Source organism: Elaeis guineensis, chromosome 3 (assembly GCF_000442705.2).
Source record: "Elaeis guineensis isolate ETL-2024a chromosome 3, EG11, whole genome shotgun sequence".
Taxonomy (NCBI): domain Eukaryota; kingdom Viridiplantae; phylum Streptophyta; class Magnoliopsida; order Arecales; family Arecaceae; genus Elaeis; species Elaeis guineensis.
This window is the reverse complement of record NC_025995.2, coordinates 74,638,465-74,665,387: the sequence shown is the minus strand read 5'-3', so window position 1 is coordinate 74,665,387 and position 26,923 is coordinate 74,638,465. Positions and strand designations below refer to the sequence as shown.

Here is a 26,923-nt window from a genome sequence, read left to right as displayed (position 1 = left end):
TAGTCTAAGTTTTTATATTTTGTGTTAAGCTAGTAGAGTCTTGGGGTGCATTTGGTTAGCCATTAATTTTTTTTTAATTTTTAAAAAATAATATTTAGTAACATAATAAAAAGCAAAAAGCAAAAATCAAAATAATTGCTTTATATGCAAAGCAAAAATTTTTTGCTTTTCAAAACTTACTTTTCTACTTTTTTTACTTCCTTACATCTAAAACGCCAAATCAAAAAGTAAAGAACCCGAACTCTTCTCCTTCGTTGAGCTCTTCACCTCCTCACCCTTCTTCCTCCTTTCCCGAACCCTTCTCCTTCATTGAGCTCTTCACCTACTGTCCTTAAACGTTGCTTTTTGTTTATAGCAATGTAGTTACCAAATATATATTTTTTTTAATTTTTATTTAATAATAAAAATAAAAAAATAAAAAATATTTTTTAAAAATTAAAAATCAAAAATAAAAAAATGTAACCAAATGCACCCTTAGCTTACATGCTTTATTACTTTGACTGTAGGTTTTCTGAATTAGTTCTTGTATTGAATCTGATCTGTTAAAGCTATTATCTCCTGGTTGTTATCAAAAAAAAAAAGAAAAAAAAAAGAAAGAGTTTCTTTGTCTAAGATTTGCAAGTAATTATTTCTAATGTGCAGTTGCACATGTAGTTGAACCGATAAGTAAAGGGTCCAGAAAATTTGGAGCAAAATAGAAAAGCTGGGAAATTTTTGGTGCAGGGTAGGCCTTGCTTGAAAAGAAAGGTTTGGATTAAACTACAAACTACCTGACAAGCAAGAGTTATTTCATATAATAACTAGGGTTTGCACTCTGTAGAGGATTCATGACATATAATACAGAAACAAAGTAAACAAAGTACCATTTCTTATTTTTCATGAGAAAAAAAGAGAGTGGAAACCCAACCATACTTCATTGAGAAAACAAAAAGAAGGCAACAAAGTGAATTTTTGACTCTTAGAGTCTTGCCCCATGAGTTGCTCCCCACCATATTTGGGCCCCATTTATGTCTCTCCGGTCTACGGCTGTCCCAAACCCGGGTTCGGTTAGTATCTATCGGGCGAAAGAATGGTTGGTGTTCGTTCACCGTTGGATCGCACCCGGCACAGATGTCAACGCACTGCGAACTTCTTCATCATCTGCATAGAACGTGAAATAACCTTCGCGTTCCAACGGTGTATTCGCGCGATCCAACGGTGTCTTCCCGCGACGTAAGGTGAATCTTCCTTTCGCACGGAAGATACAACACCCGTCCCCCAAAACCTCAGGTCGAGGTCCAAAACTTTGGCTCGGAACCCACGTGCTCACGCCAACCAAATCCAACGCGACCCCACCACCTTCGAATAAAAAACACCACTATCGAAGGGCACGGCCACGCGCAGATTTTATACTCTCGCACACCCCCACGTGTATCGGTGACGTGTCACACGAAAAGCACGTTATACTGTACGGTTGTATACTCTGGATGATTCAGCTGATCCCTCGATACCCATTCCACTCTCCAATCCCGCGCGCCAGGCCATAAAGAAGGAAGCCCTAGAACGGGATTCCAGTCCAATTTGACCAGATTCTCTTAATCTTCTCTTAATCCAAGGGCTGCCGTCAATGTGGGGGGAACCGCTCTCCCCGTTGTCTTTTTGGCTGCTGCGTCTCTCTGGATTGCGGCCAAGAGCGTTGGTAACGCCTTCACGGAGAGAGAGAGAGAGAGGGAGAGACGCAGCCATGTGTGGAATCCTCGCGGTGCTGGGGTGCGCTGACACGTCCCTCGCCAGGCGATCTCGAATCATCGAGCTCTCGCGCAGGTATTTCCCCCAATCTGGATGTTTCTTCTCTCTGTTAATCCCTTTCTTGGTCTTCTTTCTGATCTTATCCCCCCAAATGCCTTCTTTTTGATGCGAGAATGTTCTTTAGATGGCAACCATTTTTCGACCCTCTGTTCGGTTGATAAGAACACTCTTGGAATGCGTAGATATCCTGTTTTGAAACATTATGATAAAAGGCAACCTATCTAATGTACATAATATGTTGAGTTATAAACACTGTGGATTTCTGTTTTTCGCAACATTTAATTAAGAATAGAAAAGTGATGCTTCTTCCTTTTATAGTTGGAGAAAATGTTTTGTTTTTTTAGAAGAAAATGAATGGTGGAGTCCATAACATGTATTTCGTGAGTCATACTCATTATATTATCTTGTTTTAACATGCTTCCTGTTTGTATTAAGGGCAACCATTCATCTTGCTGCAAGATTCTCAAAATCTTTCTCCCGTCCTCTCTCTCTCTCTCTCTGTGTTTTTTTTTTTAACGAGTGTGATCTATCTGAACTTTTGATCCGCCTCAGTTAATGTTCTTCCATCCTCTTTCTGGGAACATCTTCTTACTGGTGCCTTTTCAGGTCTCCGATGCATTTGTATAAAGCAAATTTGAGTAACTGACCTTTTTTTTTTTTTTTTTTTTTGAGGAAAAATCTGTGATCTGCTAAAGATTAAGGAGAAATTTGATAAGAAATGCCATCAGGATTCAGAAAGTTAGAAAATTGAGCAATGGATAAAAAAAATATTGAGAACATTTTAGTGAATTAACATAATTTAAGGATTATTGGAACTATTAAAAAAAAATATGAATTTTAGCACAGGTTGCCACATATTGGTAAAGGCATCTTTTCTTTTTGCGGTTATTGTTGGGATAGAATTTAGAAAATTGTTGGTGAATTATCAAAAAAGTCAGGTATCCTTATGGAAGGTGATGGATAACACTTTCTAGTTGGGGTATTAAAACAATTGTCTTTATTTTGTGAGAAACTGCTTTTGACAACTATAAACCAGATTTTTCTTTGCACTTGAAGTTACTGATTGATTGATGAATAGTTCTTTGAGATCCAGAGTTTGGCATGTTAGATGTTGAATTGAAAGGTAATTAAGTATCACTTGTCGCTTGCGTACATTTCAGGAGAGATCCTTAGTTTGTTATTTATTTCATTGATTTGCTTGCTATAATGATTGCTTTTGTTTATAGATGCATGAAGTGTAACATTTTTGCCAAATAGTTTAATAACTTGCAGCGACTAGCTAGTTAAGTTTATTGGGATGAGGTTTGGGAGGGATGGCTTGGGGGCTTGTTTTTTCTTTTTTTCTTTTGTTTGTTTAGTGTTTAGGGAAGCTACACAGTAAGTTTTGTAATATGAAAAACTAAAATTTATTGTAGATTTGATTGGAGTCAGTACTGTTGAACAAAGTCTGAGGGACTTGGTTCAGTGTCATGTTCTATTCTTCTGAAACTGGAAGCATATGGTTGATGGAGTTGTGTTTTGAGAACCTTCCATTGGTCAGTTCTACCGAGTTTACACCTATATCTTATTTGCTGAGACAATTTTGCTATCCATTATTAGATGCTTCTTTACAAAGACAATATATCTTTGTGCAGTAGTTAGTCATGCTTTTTGACAGAATTAATCTGTATCATGTAGGTGGGGCTCTGTCTTAACTAACACTGACCCCATGTGGTAATGTTTCAGTATTCTGGATTGTTATGAGAACTCTGTAAGGTTGCTTTAGGATGTTGATATTTACACATATATGTGGCACAACTTGTTGTTGTATGATCATCTTGTTGTTTATCTACCAGTTCTATTGATGAATTAGGATCCTAACGTAATTTCCCTTTTTTGAAGTGCATGATGAAAACTACTAGTTTCGGGTCTTGATGTAAATTTTGAATAACCTATGGGCAGATCTCCTGTCTGTTTTTCTGATTTGTTCTTCTCAAACACAGGTTGCGGCACAGGGGCCCTGATTGGAGTGGCTTGCATTGTCATCAGGATTGTTACCTTGCTCACCAACGATTGGCTATTGTAGATCCTACTTCTGGAGATCAACCACTCTACAATGAAGACCAATCAATTGTTGTTACGGTTTGTAATTATCCCATGGCTTCTTTTTTCTATGAGTCCAATTTGTTATCGTGGGCTGGGATGATAGTTTGGTTTAGATATCAACATGCCTTTGGTTCAATTTTTGTGACCTGTTTATTAGGTGTCAAAATACCTGTGGCTTAGGATGATAGATCGGTCTAGGCTAACTCAAAAAATAAATTTTTAGTGTTCCAAATATGTCTGCTTCTGACTAGATGGACGACCAGGCTGCAGAAACAGAAAAGTGAATTCTAGAACACATTGGCATGCAGTTGAGTATCTATTCATAGCCTTGTCTATCTTCTATTCGAACATGTGTTTAGTTGCATCATGCAATGGAGCTATTGCATATTGTTTTGGTTCCCTTGATTATGAGAAAAAAATGTTTGATTAGTCTGATTCCTGGCTTTGGGTCACTTGAGTTGTCTAATGGAGAAATTTTTTGGAAATCTGACTTTGAAAATGATATAAAGAATGCAGTGGGTGAGAGGAAGAAAATGGAATTAGGAATTTGTCACTATGGAATAAACTCTCAATGTGTAATGCCATTTCTAATATTGTTTTTAGAGGAACCAACAAGATGACAGACTTAATAACTGAAAAAGATTTAAAGAGCCTAATTATATTCAGGACTTTTCTAAGTTGAAAAACAATGTACCTTTAGTGGTAAGAATGTGAATCTTTCATGGATATTTCCTCATTCATTGTATGGTCAGAAATTGTCATTTCTAGTTACATGCATGAAGATGGACATGGAATATTTTTTTTTTTTGAAACATGCTATCAACTCATATAATAGACAATCTATCTGTATATGTTGGACATGAACCTTATAATCACTTGTAAAAAGATCTTTTGAATGATTGATAGTGTTTTTCAAGTTGTCTATCCTCCTTTTTTTCCCTTCTTCGCAAATTATCAATCATAAAACTGCTGGGATCTTGCATTATACTGATTCAGCTAATAAATTTTATATTTTTGGTTGCTCCTTCTAGGTTAATGGGGAGATTTACAACCATGAGGAGTTGAGAGCAAAACTCAATTCTCATAAATTCCGCACTGGCAGCGACTGTGAAGTGATTGCCCATCTTGTGAGTAATGAAAATATACAGAGATTTTTCCTTCTTTCTTTCGTGCTGCCATAATGGGTGTGGATTTAGGATTCAGGTCTAACAGCAGACACATAGAAGGTGCTCAGCATTCTTCTGCTAAGGTCTCTTGGTGGTTTTACTGGGTATCTTGGACCCATTGCACCATCATCATGGTTAGTGGGGTTTAGGGATATCACAAAACGGTTGCACCCCATTGTGTTGCCCAAAGCTGCCTACAGACTTTATCTGACCACCACCACCAACGCGCACACACACACACACAAAAAAAAAAAAGAAAAAAAAGAAAAAAAATATGACAAGTTTTAAGTGCACAAACACTAATAGATTATAATCTTTTGCATCCCCCGTGTTCTAGAAGTTTTAATATTTTTAAACTCCTCTATACTGTCCACAGTATGAAGAGTATGGCGAGGATTTCTTGGATATGTTGGATGGCATGTTCTCATTTGTTCTTCTTGATACCCGTGATAAAAGTTTCATTGCTGCACGTGATCCTATTGGAATTACTCCTCTGTACATGGGCTGGGGTCTTGATGGTATGTGGTAATAACCTGCTGGAATGCTTCTATAAAATGTATTGCGAACTTGATGAATTTTAGTATGTTTCAGTTTTTAGTGAAAATACTTCATTCTTATCTTCTGCTGATTTTATGACAACTGTCACTATTTTGCATTTCTGATCTTAATCTAGAATGGAGCATAATTAAGATAGAATATCAAATTCAAGCAATATGTTGTTATTTGTGATTAGAGAGATGCAAACGGTGAAATATTCATTTGCCTACTATTTTTGATTAGCTAAGAATCGCTTTTCAAAGATCTAAAGCAATCAAATGGAAGTTAGGATTGTCAACAAAGTTGATTACCATCAACCTAATAGAACCTGATAAATGAGATCTGATGCAAGTAATTGGATCTGAAACATTTTCAGATCAGATCATTTTCAAGAATCACATCCATATCCGTTTTGGTTCAGATTATGTGGGATTTAGATCTGACAACCCAGTTATTCTATGGCAACAGAAGGAATATTTCTTATCATGTATATTTTAATAGACAAGGCACCAATCACAGCTGTAGATGGGTTAGATGCAGATGTATGTGGGATTGGACCCTTGGGATGAAGTTGCATGGTCTGGTGGGACAAGCCGCTTCTTTTTCTCCTTTTTCCCTAGTGAAGATCCCAAGGGAGGTCAAAGACTGTAACAATCCAGTTTTAGATGAACAGGAGGCAATCTTGATTGCTGATGTTATGGGGATCCTCTGCTTAGAGTGGAGTGCCTCAAGGGGGGAGGGGTGGGGCTGTGCAGCCATCCCTTGAGAGTTCGCACAATAACAGTAGCAGAAGGCCACATTTATATTGAAAAATTTATTGCCATATTGCAAAAATAACAAAAGTTAATGTTATAAGGCTTTGGTTTTTCTGCATACTATCCAGCCAACTAAGTGTGCTCATATTAGATACTGTAATGAATCAAAGTCAGCTGCTGGAGGCATCGGTGAATCCTGATTGATGTATGTTACATCCTGGACAATTTTGAAATCAATATCTGAGTCATTGTATCTGAAGCGAAGCTTCAGAACTCCATCATTAATGCCTTGATATTACCCCAGAATCCATATAGTCATGGACTAATGGCTGTAATACAAGTTGATCGATTAATCATTGGACTTTTTTGGTCATATGCTACTTCTCTTTGTTTTTCTTTTTTTTCACCTGTTGACTCTCCTGAGCTTGACTCTTCAAGCCAGCCAAGTTGACTTGACTGTGAAACGAACGTCTAGTAAACCCTTAAATTGGTAAGAGCTTATAACCTTCTTAACTAAAGTTCTAGCATCATACTTCTGCATAATTCTGATCTTGCATTCCTACTTTAGTTTTTGTTGCAAAAAAAGAAAAAAAAAAATATTCAACTTGACCACATCACTGTGCCAGATAAGAGTCATTGAAGCATTATTACTCCAGATTCACTCTGGTTTACTGATTTAAAGAACATTCTTGATTATGCAGTTATCTTTTCATAAATTCAAATGTTTATATCTGTTCTAGAACTATGGTTGCACTTGTATTATGAAGAATATTAGCTTATCTGTAGTTTAATTTAGTTGCAATTTATTCCTATTTGTTGTATTAGATCAAGTAAACTATTTTCTTCATCACTAACACTTTATGTATGTTGTTTTTTCGCAAGCTCCCCTCCCCAAAAAATGGGCATGTGTATGAACTGCTTGAGCACTTCTAATGAGTTGCCAGTGTTGGTTCTTTGCCAGGATCTGTTTGGTTCGCTTCAGAAATGAAAGCTCTTAGTGATGATTGTGAACGATTTGTTTCCTTTCTTCCTGGGCATATATATTCTAGCAAAAAAGGTATCATTTGTAGTTGGTTTAGATTAAACAAGACCATGGCTTTTTGTTGTATAATTAAAATTAATCGAACCTTATATCTGGGAAATTTAATGCTTATTCAGTTTAGTTTTCTTCTCTATTTTCATTTATGGTTACTAATATAAAAATTGATGTGTTCTCTTTCAAGTCTCATATTGATTTATGATTGTCTGCAGGTGGGCTAAGAAGATGGTACAACCCACAATGGTATTCAGAACGCATACCATCGACTCCTTATGATCCTTTAGTTTTACGGGAGGCCTTTGAGAAGGCAAGTGCTGAAAATTTATTATTCATGTTATTGAATTTGAATAAAGCATTACTGTGGTTGCCAGATTTATTCTCTTCACCATATTTCTCTTTACTTGTCCCTTTATTTATTCAAGTGTGAAGGCACGGATAAAAATGCTTGCAGAATTTCTTAAAATTCTTAGGTTTTTAAGTTGCAATAATATTGCAATGGCTTTTCTTTTAAATGAACTCCCATTTATGCTTTGATAATGCTGCATGTGGCCTGTCTACGACCAGTATACTTAAAAAATAGTAGATAGAACAAACTCTAAAATTGAGAAACTTTGCCAAGATATGCTTTGTGGTTATGCCATATTACCAACTTCTGAACTCTGTCAATATATTGCATGCTCAAACAGTCAATCTGATGGTTTTTGCCTTAAACGACCTTTTCTTATATTTCTACCAAGGGTGACATGTTTTGAAATCTCAAACCAGCACTTTCTTCCTCTTTCTTTTGTCCTCGTGATATATTGTATTTTTTCCCCTTCATCTTCATCTGTAGGGGTTGATCATCTATCCTATGTTCTCAGTAGCTTTCTTGTTAAAGAGGAAAGGCATTCTTATTTCTTCTTAAAGAACAAAGCAGACCAACATTGTGAGAGCTCTTTTTGAATCTCTTGGCATTTGAAATTTGTTGATAATTTTATATAGTGTGATAATATTGCTTTCAAAAGAAATGATTGATATTATACCATTATGGAGCATGAAATAACCTAACAATACTATATCTAGTTTTATGGACCTTAAGAACAACAATACGGCCATTGTTTCCAAAAGGAAATCTGTTGCATGCATGTTCTAGTCATCATCTTTGCTTAGTATTACAAGTACATTCTTGATGGTGCTTGCTACCTGCACATAACATGGTGATAATTATCTTTCCATCAAAACCACTTTTCTGATGCACTTTGAGATCTACTTAGCATAGAACATAATCTTGTTTCATCACATTGAAGTTTGATTAATTATGTAGAGGTGTTGTTAGTGAGATGGTTGTCATTTAATCTTTGCTTTTTTATATTTCTACAATTTTTTGTCCTTATGGTCGGATATTTTTGTGATCATGCAGGCTGTTATCAAGAGGTTGATGACAGATGTGCCATTTGGTGTGCTTCTGTCTGGTGGACTTGACTCCTCGCTAGTTGCTGCTGTTGCTTCTCGGCACTTGGGACAAACAAAAGTTGCCAGACAATGGGGATCTCAGTTGCATACATTCAGCGTCGGTTTGAAGGTCAGATTTTCTTTTTGTGGCCGATGTCATGAAATTATACACAAAAAATTAGAAGTTCTAAATTAGTTTATATTATTGTAGATTTTCTTTTTACTATAATAGTTGTCTTCTAATTATCTAGTAATGTTCTTGCTTAGACACCTTTACTAGCTTCTCACTTGGATGGACTCCTATACTGACCTGATAAAGATTTAAAATAATCTTGAATTTTCATTGTCTTTCTTTACTATATTTTTTGTTATTCTAGTTGCATGTGAATGTATATCATGAAGATTCTCATAATAGAAATTTTAAAAATGTAAACTATTTAAGTTTTATGATATTCTTTTAACAGTTTGCATGATTATTTCCTTGTGATTATAAATTGTCGCAACTTATGTTGCCTGTTAGATATGACTTGTTTGGGAAATGCTGTCTGTAAGTGGCAGTTAAATTGTTGATCAAACATTTTTGCATTGTTGTCCTTTGTGGTTTATATAATTGGAGAATTTTGTAAAATAATCAGTGATAGAAAATTGACTGCTGCACTGTAAGTAAGGCAAAATATTTCTATCAAATTAAAAGCTCTAGGTATAAAAAAGAAACTTAATGAATTGTATTAAATTGAATTTGACAATTCATTTTGATAAAAGCATGGAATCCATAAGCCTGGATGCATTTGAAAAGAGATTATAATCTGATCTACTATGGCTCTGATAACTAATTCTCTCAGATCAAGGTCCTAGTTTTTCTTCCTTCCTGAAATTGTTGCTCTTCCAACTTCCAGGACTGCACCTTTGTTTCAATACATCAACTTTAAGGAGCTACTTCATATGTCCATGTTAGTGAAGCACCCTAGTGGCAGACAACATGAATTATCTGATCCAGTGACAGGCCGGAGGAGAATCATGAGTAATTGCATTCCAGCTAAAATTGATTTATTCCACAATAGTGTTATTGACTGTAGTAAGTCCAAATAAGCGAAAATTCCTCTGTTTATTATTTTGTCACTTTGTTACTATTTGCTATTAATAACCATATGGTGGTTGATGGCTACTAATGGCTAATAACAGAAGAAAAGATTGCAGTATTAAGAATGTTACACATGCAAGGAATATCATTTTAAATTATTACTTGAAAGGTAACATTTAAGTTAATACTAAATTATTACAAGTTAGAACAATGAAAAGTTTCTTAGTGGGCATTGTAGCTGTTAAATAGTCTTTCTATCACTCATAATCAAATTTAAAGGTTGTGTATAGACTGCTAAAGCTTCTGTGATAAACAAGTGCCTTCTACAATAGCTAAAGAAATCTAAATCATGGTTGATAGGACAAAAGCCAAAATATACCAATACAAAGTGATATAACAAGAAATTAAATTATATGTATCTGAAACTGAATATAAATATGTTAAAAAGAAGATGAGTGAAAAATAAACTATATATATATATATCGAAGGAAGTGAGGATTAACATTAGGAAGCAGTAAGTAGTTGAGATCTCTAGGGAACACAATTGTGTGGTTGTAAGAGTCTTGGAAGAATGGGCTAGGTGGATTATTATAAGCAGCTATATCAAAGTCTACGAAGGCTAAAGAAAAGGTCACATGAGATGGGCTTATAGGATGGCATGATTTCTAACTTGATATATAGAGATGTTATCAAATCTTAAGGGTACGACCGATTTTTAAGAAGTTATAAAGGGAACTTTATGAAAACTTCGCATGTCCATGGTCCTTGCTACTCCCTTGGATCCATTACTCTTTGAATCCTTTCTACCCATGGATTATATCAGGCCATTTGTCCTACTTTTAAAAGACCATGTATCCTATGATTGGTTAGAAGTTCCCAAATTATATGACTTTTAATGTTTTGATGCTCTGGATGAAGATCACATTCAATATTGTGGATCATTACTTCACACAATCAAATGGTTGGGACAAAAGTATGTTAGTTTTTCTCTGACATTTAACCTCTTGTATAATTCAAATGCTATGATAGGATCTCCGTCTATGAATTTTAGAAAATTATTACTCGAAGGATTTCAATAATGGTGTGTACTGCTTTGGAACAGCTATGCCAAATCAGACAGGCACTAATGACGCCCCTCGATATTTGGTTTCCAGGGGTACCACTTCATATTTGGTAGTGCCAATAGGCACTCCCTGGTTTGCATTGCTATGGTTCGATACGAACCGATGCTGACAAGTAGTGAGTGAAAAAGGGTAGAAGACCTTTTCTTTTGTTCATAATACCAATCCATACTAGGACTGTACTGGACTGACACCTAACCTATAAGGGTTTGGGTACCAAGATTATAAATCTTGATATACACCATCAGATTTGAATGTCTTAACGACTGTAAATAGGCTTACAGCTTACATGCATATCAATTGATATTATTGTTGCTGGGAGGCCCTTAAGTTGAGGTATCCTTTTCCCATGGTCCTTGGTAATTAGAGCATGATCGGCTTTTGTAAGCATAAAAGACACTCAATGCAAAGACTATAACCATCCAACCTCATTGCTGGTGAGATCTTGTTAACTATGATGCGTATATAATGTAGTTAGCTAACTATATTGCTTAGCTTCTCTTCTTCTCTGGCTTCTCATATTTGACTTTATAGATGTCTGCTTCCATGGTCCTAACTCCAAGTTTCATTAGGATTATTGCTCTTCTATATAATGAGACTTAAACCATGGCCTGCCCTTAAAAGATTTCATAAATTCTTATTTATAATTTCATAAGGTTAGCTGCATCTCTCTTAAATTAAATAGGAGCCTTCCTTACTGTGCTTGTTTTATGGTTGACCATGGAAAGCCCTCCTATTTGCCTCTTTCTCTCTTCGCCCATGTGAACCTCATGCCAACAAACCACAATTCATTTTAATCTAGCAAACCACTCACATGTACCTCATGTGCATGGTTATAATTATGATTTTGTTCAAACACTAGATTTCATGAAATTCATGTATATCGCATAGAATCCTGGCTGCCCTATAAGCCCATTATTACAACTTAATGCTCACTTGAAATATAAATATAGATTTTCTCCCACCACTATCGATTAAGAAATCGTACTGGCTTGTTGCTAGCCATTGGATCAGATCTCTAATCACTATGTGATCTTCCTTTTCTCTATTCCTTGCGCCATATTCATCACTTTTCCTGGATGTTAGTTTGAGATCTCTTTTGTCTTTGCTATTCCTCCATGTCACTTGATCTCTAGCCATGTGTTGGGCTTTTCCTTCCCTCTCATTCATGAAACATTGATTATCAAGAGATAGATTAAGAAGCCATTTCAAAATATCTTTCTCGCACAGTGTTTGGAGCAATTGAGGCAAGTCTTGAGCCTAGGATAGTCATGAGAAAGAAGAGACGGAATATATTTGAGAGGTGGAGACTGGAGAGTAAGATTCTATTTGATGGCTAAATATTTTAGTATAGCTTCCCCAGCCCTTTTCTTTCACTTGCCTTCTTTTAAACTTTTTAAGATCTGATTTCAAATATATACAATTTAATCGTTTCTTATCTCCTCTTGTATACGTTTATTTGGTCTCTTTTCCTCTTTATGGTGAGTTAGATTTCTTTAGTTATTAAGCAAGACATTTGGTGATACCTTATGCATGGGTTATGAACTATAGTAGGATAGTTTAACAGTCATAATGGCCATCAATCAACATTTTCGTTGTCTTAATAGTTTATATTAACTTATTATTTCTGAAGAAACAATTCAAAATAAATACAAATTTTCAACAATGTATGTGTGTAATATTCAAAATTTTGAATCTTTTTTATGAGCCACTAAAACAAGGTTCACAATACTAGTTTTTGTACCCATCTCAATGCCATGTTGATACAATGTCGATATAGGTCAGTTCAGCATATCGACACTTGGAATGCCTCGCTGTACCAAATATTGGTTTGGTACTGATATGATATGGTAATGCCCAATATGGGATCATACGCGCTAGTATGGTGAATCTTGCATTGAAAACCATCACTTGCCATATAGCTATTAGTAGTTGTGATGGCATGGTGATAAAGCAATAAAGGCAAGAGAAATTTTTAGTCCTTTGGGCTTATGGTCAATTGTAATATTATAATGGGCCTAAACGGTTCTAGATAGGATTGTTATTTAATCACAACTATGTTAATGAAACCATGAACGCCAGAAGCTTTGGAATATAGATACTGGTGAGCATATAGGAGATTTTTGAAGTTTGCTTATGAATTAAAATAATATATAGAGGCTTGATAAATCTTGTAGATTGGAAGTTACAGTTTATGCTCAATAATCATTTTAGCCACCTCCACTCTTCCCCAATTGGTAAAAATTTTGGATTTGCCTGGAATTATAACAGCCTTGAATGCTAGTATTGCTACCCAGTTCCCTTGGATTGTATTTATGGGATACTAGCAGAATATAATGTTCTCTAGGGAACACAATTTCTGATATATAGGAATTTCATCTGTTCTTAACTGAATACGAGCTGGAAAAAAGACATCAATCAAGTTTTTGAAAGATATGATGAGACCTAGGACAGTATTTATCTGAAATTCAGCATTTAAAAACTTTTAATTGCAAAAATAAGTAATTTCCTCATTCTTTACATAAACTTAATTAGAATTAGATCAAGGTAGTGCTTTTCTTCTATCTTGACAATGGTTGCATCCAGATTTCTGTTTTCTATTAGAAGAAGTCAAATTTCTTTGATTGTATATACATGAGGAGTCAAGTCCACATGGATCAGTTGGTAAACCATATTTAGAAATTAAAGAAAATGTTTAATGAAAGCAAGACAAAAAAGTTCATATAACTCTTTAAGAATATAGCTAGTTACCTTTTTTTGTTAAAGAAAAATATGATCAAATTTAAATGGATGTGATAAGATCATACATATATATCTTTTGTTTGGTTTTTGGCTTCATGTGCATTTGCATGTCCAATTCACTGGATGTGTACGGGTGTACATTCACAAAACTGCCATCATACCCATAGAGAAGGTGGTTGATGACTTCATCATCTTTGTAAAGATAAGTGCTATTGCTCATTTTTTGGAGTGAAAAGTAGAATGTTTACTTCTCTAAGTTCTCTGTCCATTACCATTTGATGTGTTATATTTCCACTCATTTTTGAGGTGTGGAGTTAACATTAATTGTGTCTTTTTGTACAGAATAAAAGTAGGCGTAAGCTTAAAAGATAACAAGGTGTCAACTCAAAGGGACCTGGCCAATATGAATGGCCAAATAAGCCAGTGAGCACCAAAAGCACAAGCTTGGTCTTTCATTTGATTAAAATAATGAGGGAGAAAAGTAGATTTTTATCCTTTGGTGTTTTTGTAGGCTAGATTCCTGCACCCATTAGAAAAGGGAAACATTGTTTGTTAGCTAATCTTTATTATTTTGAAAATAATTATTTGTTTCTATGTTGTAGTTGGAGAACTTCTCTGCAAAAATGAATTTTTCTTCTCTGTAAGATGATTGCTTTGTGAAGATTTCATCAGCAGGCTATAATTTGCGCCTAGCTTCAACTACAGGAACTAATTTCAGATGACTTTGATCAAATTCTAACTTTAAATTAGATCTCGGACAACCGGAAAATCTGATTGTAGGATCAGAATGCATTAGAGATGCTAAGTAGGTTGAGAGACATTGCTTCTTATCTTCCTCATTTTCTTTCACTCTTCTTCTCTTAAACATGGTTCATCATTTTGTCCATTACTTTTCACCTAGTACCGAAGGTCATATGTGAGGTTGAGTCCCCTAAGAAATAAATAACATAAGAATGGAGGATTGATACCCATGTTTGGGTTCAAAAGCTAATGTCTTAAGTTTTGGTCAAGTTGGGATTGAACATGTATATTAAGGTCTCTTGCATTGAACTCCTTGCATCACTGTTGGTAGCTTCTGCGAAGATTAGTAACATATTGGAATATTAGATTGGAGTTGCAAGTTAAAGAGTGGACCCTTGATGGAGCAAGGAGCTGGATTAAGGTGCAGGCTCTCGATCGAGTGGTAACATGGAACTTATGAAGAGCAATGTATACAAGGCATGGTTTTTGAAAGAGTGGTTGCTTGTAAAAATTTGTGGTGCATGGATCTATGAGGGTGATCGTGCTCTTGGACTAAAGTGATAACACGTGGTGCTCTCAAAATAGTAATAGGGCATTAGATTTGCTTGGAGCATAGTAGATTAGACTCAATTGGGAGTTGAAGTTGATGATAGGCTCATAGCTGAAAGGAGAGATTGTTGAAGGACACGGGAGTTGTAATCTCACATGGATTAAGTAAAATGAGTGATTCACATACATGCTAAATCTAAGGGCTTAAGCTTATGAGTCAAGCTGGGTTCCAACATGTATATCAAGGCCTCCTGCATTGGACTCTTGGTTTTCCTAATAACCTTGAACTTATCTTTTCTTCAAATGCTGGTTGGATGTAGATTGAATGGTGCTTGGCATTTTAAGATATTGTCAACATGCATGTCACATGATCCTAGCAAAAGCTGAAAACTACTGGTTGAGCATTGTAATTGCTGTCATGTTTGGACATCCTAACGAAGACAAACTTGACATAGGGATATATAGCGGGCTTTTATACACATTCGAATTCCTTCTATAGTTGTATCTGACTGATGAAAACAAGGGTACATAAATTTCCTACGATGCAATTATTCGAGCTGGTCAAGTTGCATGTATGTATCAGCTTATTCCATTATTGTACTGATGCAGATGATAAGAAGAAGTGATATGCATTGCTTCACATGCATTTTGACTTCATATTGCCAACCGATTATAATTTTTTTCATTAATCTTTTTTGTTGATAAGTTCATTATTATGGTTCTTGTTCAGGGTTCTCCTGATCTGAAAGCTGCTAGAGAAGTTGCGGATTATCTTGGCACTTATCATCATGAGTTTCACTTCACAGTGCAGGTAGTATGTTTTTTTTTTTCATTTTGTTTTATGAATACAAGATCAGAAAGAAGTTATGACATAAAAATGGAAGGCAGTCACATATATTTTCCATCCCCCAATAACAGGAGGGTATTGATGCACTTGAAGAAGTCATTTATCATATAGAGACATATGATGTGACGACAGTTAGGGCAAGCACTCCAATGTTTCTGATGTCTCGTAAGATTAGGTCCTTGGGTGTCAAGATGGTTCTTTCTGGGGAAGGTTCTGACGAAATATTTGGGGGTTACCTCTATTTCCATAAAGCACCTAGCAAGGAGGAGTTTCATTTGGAAACTTGTCGAAAGGTAACTACAAAATGCACTTGTTTCTTTTTCATGAAACTTATTAGTGTCTTTGATTGTCTTTTCTGAAGATTTCAGTTTCTCCTGGATGTCTTTTCTGAAGATTTCGGTTTCTCCTAGTTTATCATTCATAAATAGCAGATGCATCTAAGACAAGATATGATTTAAATAATTAAGACAAGATATGATTTAAATAATTATGACTTTCATGGTTATTTAATTGTTTATTAGTCATAAATGTCCTTCTCTTCTGGGACTTGTATGCTATTACTTTATGAGTTCTATTTAGTGCTTGTGTAACAAAACTGTAAGGTGGATTTTTTTGAATTCCTGAACGACTAATTGTATTTTGCACGATACCTTTAGGGTTTCATCATTCATGTTAATTGCAGTCTGTCCATTTTGTTTTGTTTTTGGTAAGCAATCCTCTGTTAATTAAAGCCCAGTTGATGATGTTCTATCTCTGTTGGTGAAGTTTTATAAAAGCTCGGGCTTTCTTTGGTATACATTACATTCCATGATACCATGGACAGGTGGTTGAGAAGCTACTTTTGTGCATGGATGTCTTTATGTGGAGACCTGATCACCATCATCATTTATCATCTTGTCAAGTGTTTTTATCTTTAGTTCCACCTCTTTTTCTTATTTGTCTTACTTTAATCATCCATAAGATAAATCCTTGGCAAAAGCTCATTTGATGCTATTATTTTGTTAGAAAATTCAGTATTATGCAATTGGGTAGGAACAGGTTTTGATTTTATTATTCATGCTAACTAAAATGTTTTTCATATATTTTTAGATTAAAGCTCTTCATTTGTATGATTGCTTGAGGGCCAATAAAGCAACTTGTGCATGGGGTTTGGAGGCTCGTGTTCCCTTTCTGGACAAAAATTTTATCAATGTAGCGATGGACATTGATCCTGAATGGAAAATGGTACGTGCTGGCTCTCCTGAGCATTACCACATGCCATCATTATTATGCGACCTCCCTTCGCACAGCATATTGCATGAAAGTTACTTTTCTTGGCTAAAGTGCAAATGCTCCTTTCTTTTTCTTAGTCGTATTATAGATCAGAAGCATGTCTTACTATATCATTCTGTTCTGGTCTTTTCTTCATAATTAATATGTGCATATTAGATCCATATGGCAAACAACGATGAAATCAGAGGCTTAGATCGTGTGCATAGTTCTTATCATGATGATCTAATTGTATGACCAATTAATTGGAACATAAAGGAGAGAATTGGAGACATGTCATGGTCCAGATTTAACAATAGGAAGTGGTTAATTGCAATCTGTTTAAGCCTTCTCTGAAGTGGTAGTATTCAAAGTCATTGGTCTGCCTACAGTCCCATGAACAGTGAGAGGAATTTGTTTCTTGTCTTCTATAAAAATCCAATAAATACTCAAACTCGATTCACAAGCTAGCTGACTTTTAGCAGATTTTTAGGACCCATTTTTGTGTCAACTGTATTGAAAGTGCTTTATGGTCATATTAATCTAAGTCAAAGTCCTTTCTTGAGTAGGAAGCAACATTTTCTAGTTGTTTTGATGTTTGTAAATAAGGGTCTATTTTTTGTTAAGTGTTGAATTTCAGAATTTTATTTGAAGTTATTTTGTTTTGAAGAAAATGTCTTTTGCTAGGTTCAGCCCATTTTTTCCTCTCTCTCTACTTGTTCTGTCTATTGGACAGTCTCCTTTCTCTATCTGTTATAATAATTCTAATATAGTTGTTGTACCAGACTTATTTTGTGCCTATCTTTTTTTCAATTCAATCTGAAAATTGATCTCATTTCATCCTTTTTGGCATGCCTTAATGCTTGGATGTTAATTGCTGGGATTGCTTTCCTTCTCATCTTTATTAACTTGGATCTGAAATTTACCTGTTGATTTCACAAATCTGCATGCTATATGATCTGAATGTGATTTTGGGTCAACATTGAACCTGATCTTTAATTCCTTATTTTCTCTTTACCCTCTATCTAAACATGAGGGCAGGTTTATTTGGTTTCTTGTTTGATTATAATATCCAGTTAGTTCCTCTTCTGTTCTATTTCTGAAAACTTGACAGCAAGAAAGATGTTTGATATTTAATCTAGAGTCAGCTCATCCATAGAAACTTTCATGCATATGTATGGAAATATGTCAAGCAAGTTCCATGAGAAGGGTGGATTTTAAACTCTAGCTTCAGGGGATCTTTTGAGATACTTCTCAGTTCTCACTCCTTTAACTAAAGATATTGGAAGGTATAAATTTCTTGGTTAAGTGCTCCAAAACAATGCAATTCAGTTAGCCTCTTCCAATGAATTCAATAATATTAAACTATTTTGTTAACTTATTTAGAAACCTATGAACACTGCTTGTAAACTGTAAGTGCTGCACTGATCATAGTATCTTCTTTTATACAAATTCAGATAAGACCTGATCTTGGTCGAATTGAGAAGTGGGTCCTGCGCAATGCATTTGATGATAATCAGAATCCTTATCTGCCAAAGGTTTGAGATTATTTTTTTAATAAATTATGTTTATCTTGCTTAAATGCTATCACATATTTTCTAAAATTTTTATATCATATGTCAAACTTATATATTTTATTGTGTGTAGCACATCCTTTACAGGCAGAAGGAACAATTTAGTGATGGCGTGGGGTATAGCTGGATCGATGGCTTAAAGCACCATGCAAATGAACATGTATGCCATCTCCAAAATGCAAAATGAGTGATAAGAAACAATTTTTTTCCAATTTTTTATGTTTATTGGACATGTCATAGATAATTGATCGTTATTTCTATAAATTTTGTATTTTGCTTCTTTTTCTTTATGGCCAGGTTTCAGATGCCATGCTAAAGAATGCAAGCTTTGTTTATCCTGAGAATACTCCTACAACAAAAGAAGCATACTACTACCGGACAATATTCGAGAAGTTCTTTCCAAAGGTGAGGAAAAATTACATCTGAAGCTTTTTGTTTTAGAAAAGTGTAAACACTTAATTAGAAAACTCAGGGAACTTCTTAAATCACCAAAGGTTCATTTTCCTGTGCCTCAGATCTGATACTTCTTTCAGCAGTTGCATATTTTAGTCTGATAATTGTTTGTTAATAAATTTAGAAAGAAAAACAGAAAGTTGAAGCAAAGAAGAAATAAGTAACTCTTCTTCTTTATGTAGGATTAATCCTGAAATGCAAGATTAGATTGTATGATACTTTTCTTTTTCCTGATTTACTTTCAAGACATATAAAAGTTGTGTATATTCCATCTACAACATAATATCTTTTCAAGTAATTTCTTGTTAAAGTTATCTCAGAATATATCAAGAGAATGTCATCTTGCCTTTTGAATTTGAATCTTAGCTATTTTTTATGCTGAAGATGAGGGGGAAATTTAGGCTGTGTTAGCCAGGATAAGGGTTCTTAAATTTTCACATAGTTTTTGAATCTAAGCCTGGACAGATCCTTCTTAGCCAAGTCCTGCTTAAGGACCGGCAAGTCAATGGACTTGATAGTGTTAATATTTATTCCATTCCATTGGAAACAATGGAAAATTTTGTTCATAAGAACAAAGAGAAGCAGATCTATTCTATACCCGATAACTACCAATTCGGAATGGAGAATCGATCCCATTTTGTGGGAACAAGTTCATAGATACTTGTTCATCATTCAAACAATCAATTGCTCTGTTCGTTAAAATTTTTCTTTATTCATTACATACAGTTTAAGTAAAGGAATGCAATAGAGGAGCTCTTGTTTTGTATTGGGATACAGTGTATTCCATTGGATTTGTACAAGTAAACTGTTAGTTACTGTGTTGGCAAAGAATAAGTTTCCTTTTATTTGATATCAAAGGAGGTGATAGAAAAGGGAAGAAAGGAACAGAAAGTTGAGGAGAGTCATGGGAGAGTGGTACAATTCATACTTTGATGACTCAATATTGGCCGACTTAGGTTCTGTGTGAAAAATAACCATATTAGACAGCTTTTTTGATATCTTGTCGGGAAAGTGTAAAGGCCAACATTTAATAAAATGTTAGTTGGATGTCTTGTTCGAAAAGCCACTTACCCCATGTATATCTATTATCTAAACATAGATCTGAAGCATGAGCAGGTCTGTTTTGTCTGGTTGTGAAGGAATATCCTCATTGTCGGTTGTCCTATACTACATTGAATTAGTAGCATGATTTGGCAAGTAGAGCCCAATTTGGAGAATTCAGTGGATATTTCGGTGGTAGGTGGTTTCAAAGTTAATTCAGTATAGAGGTTAGCAAATGTTAACGCTTTCTTGTTTTGACGTACTGATCTATAACAATGGACAATGAACTTCGTTGAGAATGTGGTGTCCTATGCCAATTATGAGCATTGGGTTCCTTCAGTGGCGTGTGAAATTGCTGCTTGTTAATTAGATGCTTTTTGTAGGAATTATAACTACTAGCATTGGAGAATATTTTTATTGTAAACAAATGATGTAAAATCCGAAGATAAACCTACTAGGTCCATTCCATTTTGGGTGGCCGAGTCATCATATCTCCATAGAATGGAACACGTCTTGAGAAGGCCATGGAGAAAGAGCCTATTATGCAAATACTGGACATAACGGGTTTTGAAACCACAAGATATTGTGGTTCAAAGGATGTCATGTCAATGCGGATGTCATGTCAATGCAGATATAGGATCAAGAATAAACATCCTAAAATGTCATTAGGAGTGAAGACTGATACGCAACTGGGGAAGTCATGATGGTGAGAAAAGGTCAATTTGAAGTATTTGAGCTTAAAAGGCAAGAAAAAAGTACACATGTCAACCTGGGTTGTGCAAGCATTTGGATCCTAAATCATGGAAGATAAAAGTTTGGTCTACATCATGATATCTGAATTAACTAGGAGAAAGAAGCTTATATAAAACTAAACAAGAATTACTTTATGACAGTACATATAGTTGTATAATCTTAAAATGAAGACTACTAGCATGCTTTCAAAAAAAAAAAAGCATGTTTGAGATCTGAGTAGAGTGTGAATCTCATGTTGTGTTTCAATAAATGGATCCCCCCACACACACAGAGAGAGAGAGAGAGATGCTGCAGATGCACGCACACACACACACACACATATATATCGACATGTTATGAATGGAAGCTTTAGTTCTGAGTTGTCTGTCAGTACACACACATGCACACAAATGTGTGTGTGTGTGTACATATATGGTTCATTGTTGATATGTTATGGATGGAAGCTTCATCCAGCAAAGCAATGACCACTTGTTCTGAGTTGTCTGTCAATCCCATCTACTGAACACCATTTACTAAAACAAAATATAGAATATAAAATATTTAGTTTGGAAGATTTGCCTGTCTAGCAAACATCCAGAATTGCCTAAGTTGTGAGCTACATAATTCCTAATTTAGTCATGTGTGACCTTACTTTGAACGATTGTTTGCCGAACTATCCTGAATCGGACAATTCAGGCTGTGCCGAACTGTGCCAGTGGGATACTGGTCCAGTACCGATGTGAGAAACGTCATAGCGGCCATTTCAGAGGAAGAAGAAAGAGAGGAAGAGAGAGGCAGGGAGAGACGGAGAGAGAAAGAAAGAGAGGGTCTCCGGCAGTCGTCCAAGGTCATTCGAGCTTTTGTCAAGCTCGATAAGGATGGAGAGAGGGAAGAAGAGAGAAGGAAAGATCTTACCAGATCGTTGAAGGCCCTCGGAGGCCTTCGGATGGTGGCGATGCTGCCGCGAGCTCTCTGTTGGCCAGCGAGCCAGCACCGAGGGAGCTGAGGGCGGCCAAGGTCGGAGGAGGGCCTCTGCCCTCATCGGGTTCAAAATAGGGGTTTGCCCCCCTCTCTCCCTCTCCCTCTCCTCCTCTCCCCCCTGGCCGCTGGAGGCTCCCTCTCCCTCTCCTCTTCCTCTCCTTGTCCCTCTTACTCTTTTCCTCTCTTTCTTTTCCCTCTCCCCTTCTCTGCCCCCTCGGTTTAGCCCGGCATGGACCGACATGGATCCGTACCGAACCATACCGCCAGCTGGCCGATATCGGGCTTGGTTCTGGTTCAGCCGTCCTTGCTTTGAACAAATTTTTCTGAAATAGGTCTTGAAAATACTTAAAATAAAATGGAAATATAAAATTATCTAAGGGCTATCTATTGACCTGTCGCCAGAAGCTCTTTCTGCAGATCAAACAGCTTAATTATTATATGCTTTTGTAGTTAGATATACTCACAATGCTCCATGGTGGCATGGCCATATTGAAATGAGAAAGTCATTTCATGTGGTACCATGACCACTTGGTTGAATTCCTTAGCACTTTCATCTGATCAATTCCTGTTATTGAAGGTTTTTTAAATGGTTTTGAAACTTAATATTAATTATGCTCATGTTACATCATGTTGTAGGAAGGACAATGATTAGATGAATAGCCGAAATCAAAAATGTTTTCCAGTATTTTTATGTATATCAATATGTCAGTCTTGCAACATGCTGGAAGTAAAAGTTGGAATGATTGTTTGTGTTCAAATTGGTGCCACATGAAATCTTCCTCTAACCTTGCACAATATTGATTCCTTTGGATTTAGTAGGTCAACTATGATCAACAGAGGGCTGTTCAAGAAAATTGAATTAGGCCAGTTAGTGTCATGAATTTGCTTTCTGATTTAAAACTGGGTTAATATAGTATGGCACATAGTAACTATAACATATATATTTTCTTCTACTCAACAATATTCATGATAGCTGCAACGACTTTGTCAAATCCCAAGGTATTCAACATATGGTTTAGAGTGAGTCAAACATGGCACTTCCTTTACCTCATTGTGGAACTATAGTCTTAATGGAGAAGGGAATTCTGCACTTGGTCTCTATTTTTTCATGCTTCAGAGGAACAAAATATATGCAATCTCTCTTCTTAAAACACCTGACCTTGCACCATCTTATTGACATCAGAGGTCTGATATAGGTTAGCAAACAGGAATGGCGTTGGGTGTTCTAGAAAGCAGCTGTAAGATGGGCTTTGCGGATACTAATTTGTGGATTTTTGTTCCCGCTCTTTGGAGTCTTCTTTAGTTTGTTTAATTTAAGATTGCTCATTGTTCTTTCTGCTGCAAATCTTCTTTCCTGAAAAAAAGTAAGTTGTAGAATATAGCAATCCATTTTGGCGCTAAAATGAGTTTGGTTCTATGAGCCTTCATTCGTTTTACGAATTTTATATGCAGGTGTAATATACATGCCTGGTAGATATGATCTTTGGCTTATAACACTATATTTGATTTTCAATTACTTCAAGACAGAAATCCAATCTTAATAGAGTTTAAACATTCTGTCATTTGCAATTTTAGTGAAATGTAGACTGAACAATATAATAAGTTTGCTTCGGTCTTATTAGAAGTTTCTTGTCACGTTCAACATCTTGAACAGAATGCTGCAAGGTCAACAGTACCAGGAGGCCCCAGTGTGGCATGCAGTACTGCCAAAGCTGTGGAATGGGATGCAGCCTGGTCTAAAAATCTTGATCCATCTGGTCGAGCTGCGGTTGGGGTTCACACAGCTGCTTACAAGGAGGTACCGGAAAAAGTATCAGCTTCTGAGCATTCCAGTTCTGTGATTGGTTTCTCTCCAAAACAAGATGGTGCGATTGAGGCAGCTACAACTGCTACTGCTGTTTAAATCTTCACTTCCAACCTCACCTCACAGAAAGTTAGAAACAGAACGAAGTTGGAGAATACTTAAATTGGTTGGTTGGTTTTTCTTGTTAACACCATCGTGTTCCAGCCTCCTTCGAACCTGTGATACTTGTTTCTAGTTGAGCCAACAGACATTTTCATGTCTGTGTTTCATTGTTTAACTTGATTTGACTTTTGTTTCGTTAGAGTAACTTCAGCATGCTAAGAATCTAATGGCATGCCTTAATCTGCTCAACTGTCATATATAAATGAATGAGTGCACTCAAGTGTTCTATGTCCAAAAGCAGCAGCAATTTTGTTCTCAGGTACAGTAGTTGTCCGTGGATGGTGCATCTGAGATGAACCTAGATGACAGTTTATCATGTCTTTGATGGAAAGAAGTTGGAGCTTTAAATTGGTCAGGATTTTCTAAATCTTGGTTGATATACAACGAATCGTCAACCTTAACAGAAAAATTAAGATTAACTTGTTCATCTTTCTTAGTCATAGTATCTTATTATGTTTGCTTAATTCCTTGTCCCCTTGTCCAAAGAGTTCATTGTAACCCTTTCTGGCTTTCCCCTTGTCTTTGAGGAGGCCACAGCCGGATGAGAAGGGATCAGGAATCGGGGAAGTTGCATTTGTAAGCTGGTGCAACAAATGGGCGTGAAGCTCTTCGGGGTGATCATTAGTGGTGGAAGGAATGATGTGGTGGAGATCGCCTCTTAGATTGGTGGTTCAAACTTCAAAGACGATATTATTGGTATGATGATCGCCTCCCATATCTGCTCTGGCTGCTGATGGTAATATCATCTGGTGTTCGAGGAAGAGGGGATGGTAGCTACTGAAATTGGCATTGGAGATCATGGGCACCCCTTAAAATGACAACCTCGTTCAATTATCCAGCAAGAGCAAAAGGCAGCGAAGGAAGTGCAATGTGCTTTAAATAAGGGAGAAAGAACCATGTAATTAACTTAGTAGATCTTAAATGTGTTAGAAGATTAGATCATCTGATCCAACTCAACCCAGCTTAATGTCTGAACTCAAAAATCCTGGACTACGAGTCTCTAATTTGTTGTGAAACTCACCATATTGTCATGTTTAGATTCAGTAATAACGTTGTTATTGGTGGGAGTCTTGACCAATTGAAGTTTTACCTTGTTCTTGTTGATGTGGTACTAGAAATCAACATTTAATGCTCTGTTGTTCTCTTCACTTGTCATTCATGCTTTTATTAGTATTTGTAATTTAGCATGAATAAAATACCTTCTCTTTAATCTTGCATTGTACCTGAATTTAAACCCGGCCCAGTCCCATCCTAAATGCATTGGGTTGGATTTGGGTTATGCTTAATCTGACCTAATCCAGAGAACATGCTATGTTTCAAAAATATCTTATGAATCCCACCCAATCTGATTAATTTCTCTCTCTTTCCCTTCCTTTCCTTTTTTTTCTTTCTTTGTTTTTTTTTTTTTTAAGTAGGGTAGGATCCGAGTTTAAAGTCTCAACCTGAATGAAAGCTGGATCCGAAAGGAATCATGCTTGCCCCGGTACAAACTACAAATTGTCCATTTGCAGGCCTACAGAAAGGTAAGCATGAGGCATTCTAATGCCAGCCGCGTAAATTGTGTTCCTGGGAGAATGTTCCAAGTTGTTCGCTGGTTAAATGCTATTGAAGCATTTGTCTTTTGGCATACTACTACTGATCTGGCAAATCATTGCCTACCTCATCGGATTGACGTGGCAGTCAGGGGTTGGTGCAGTACATGAAACATCGGTCATGGCAGCCTTGTTGCCATTCAATCAGTGACTTCTTGACTGCATCATTTGGCTGGTCATCATCCTTAGCATTTTCATTTATTTTTTCACCCCTGTATGGTAGCCACTTGGACACATTTTCCTTGATCCATGTCCATTGTATTATGTTGTGTGGAGGCATTGGATATTGATAATTGGAATTAGTTGATGACCATCCATTCACAAAGTTCTAGCTATAAACTCTAAATTTTATGCCCCTTGTGCCATGTCCAAGATTATTTCCCTGAGGGGAGGGTGAAACTAAAACTAATAAGAACGCGTTGACATGCAAATAGTTCTGCAGCTCCTTTCTTATATCTACAATCTAGCCGATCTATATTGCCTCCAAGGAGATAATCTAGATAGCCTTGGAGTGGGGTGGCTATCCAGATTATCACTTTTTTGATAATGCTGCAAAAAATTTTTGGATAAAATTATTTCTAAAAAAAATATACAAAACCTATCTCTCTGACCGTGGTGGCGCCACCGACGGAGGCTAACCCCATCACTGCCGCCTCCGCTCCCCATCCCAATTGGCTCCTCCCATTTCTTCCACAGCTGTGGAGACAGCAACGACAACAAAGAGTGCGGGCTCTTTGTAAACTTCAAAACCTCCAAGGAGAAGGTCCTCAAGCAAGAGCCGAGGTCCTCCTATGCCACACCGCTGCCTCTCCACTCTCCTGTCATCTCTTCGTTGCCTGCACCCCATGCCTCCTTGGCCCCTTCGTCTAGATCTAAGATTTTTCCTCCATCCCAATAGGCTCCTTCCATTCCTCTCATGGCTGTGGAGATGGTGATGACAGCGACGACGATGAAGAGGAGCGCAGACTCCTCATGAACTCTAAGACCTCTAAGGAGAAGGTTCTCGAGCAAGAGCCTGAGATCTTTCCATACCACGTCGTTGCCTCTGCGCTCTCCCTCCAGCTCTCCGTCACTGGCATCCCCATGTACACGTCGTCATTGGATCGGACGATGCCACTGCGGCCTTTATTTGTACCAAACACAGTAATTTTGACTTAGGAATATTTTAGAAATTGATTTCATATTATCAGTAATCTGATTGTCATACTAAATATGTCAATCAAGATTCTCATAATTTTACTGTAACATTACCTACATGTATCAAACATAGTTGTTGGTGTGAGATTCTGCTAGGCATCGGGACACTGGAGAGGATGATGAGGTGGGGTCTCCTGGGATGTGACCTGCAAAAAAATTTTGGCTGGAGATTGCTCCAGTGGGGATCTTCCGATGCTCAAGTTAGAATTCTCGTTCAACAGATGGTAGAGCATGAGAGGCAGAGTAATGGCATACTT

At 36.5% G+C, this 26,923-nt stretch overlaps 1 protein-coding gene across 2 annotated transcripts; it reads left to right on the top strand.

The window, feature by feature from the left end:
* Window positions 1–1,589: 1,589 nt before the first annotated feature.
* LOC105042098 (asparagine synthetase [glutamine-hydrolyzing] 2) lies at window positions 1,590–24,057 on the top strand. Of its 2 annotated transcripts, none has more exons than XM_010919196.4 (14): window positions 1,590–1,803; window positions 3,771–3,909; window positions 4,905–5,000; window positions 5,416–5,557; window positions 7,293–7,388; window positions 7,583–7,677; window positions 8,770–8,931; window positions 15,766–15,846; window positions 15,954–16,175; window positions 16,972–17,106; window positions 18,588–18,668; window positions 18,778–18,864; window positions 19,002–19,109; window positions 23,566–24,057. In XM_010919196.4, exons 1-14 carry the CDS (start codon window positions 1,607–1,609, stop codon window positions 23,812–23,814), a joined length of 1,890 nt encoding a protein of 629 aa, XP_010917498.1. In that variant the 5' UTR covers window positions 1,590–1,606; the 3' UTR covers window positions 23,815–24,057. The 2 variants fall into 2 exon arrangements, with proteins under 2 accessions (XP_010917498.1, XP_073109920.1); XM_073253819.1 differs by lacking the exon at window positions 1,590–1,803 and adding an exon at window positions 1,994–2,014.
* The last annotated feature ends 2,866 nt before the right edge of the window (window positions 24,058–26,923 follow it).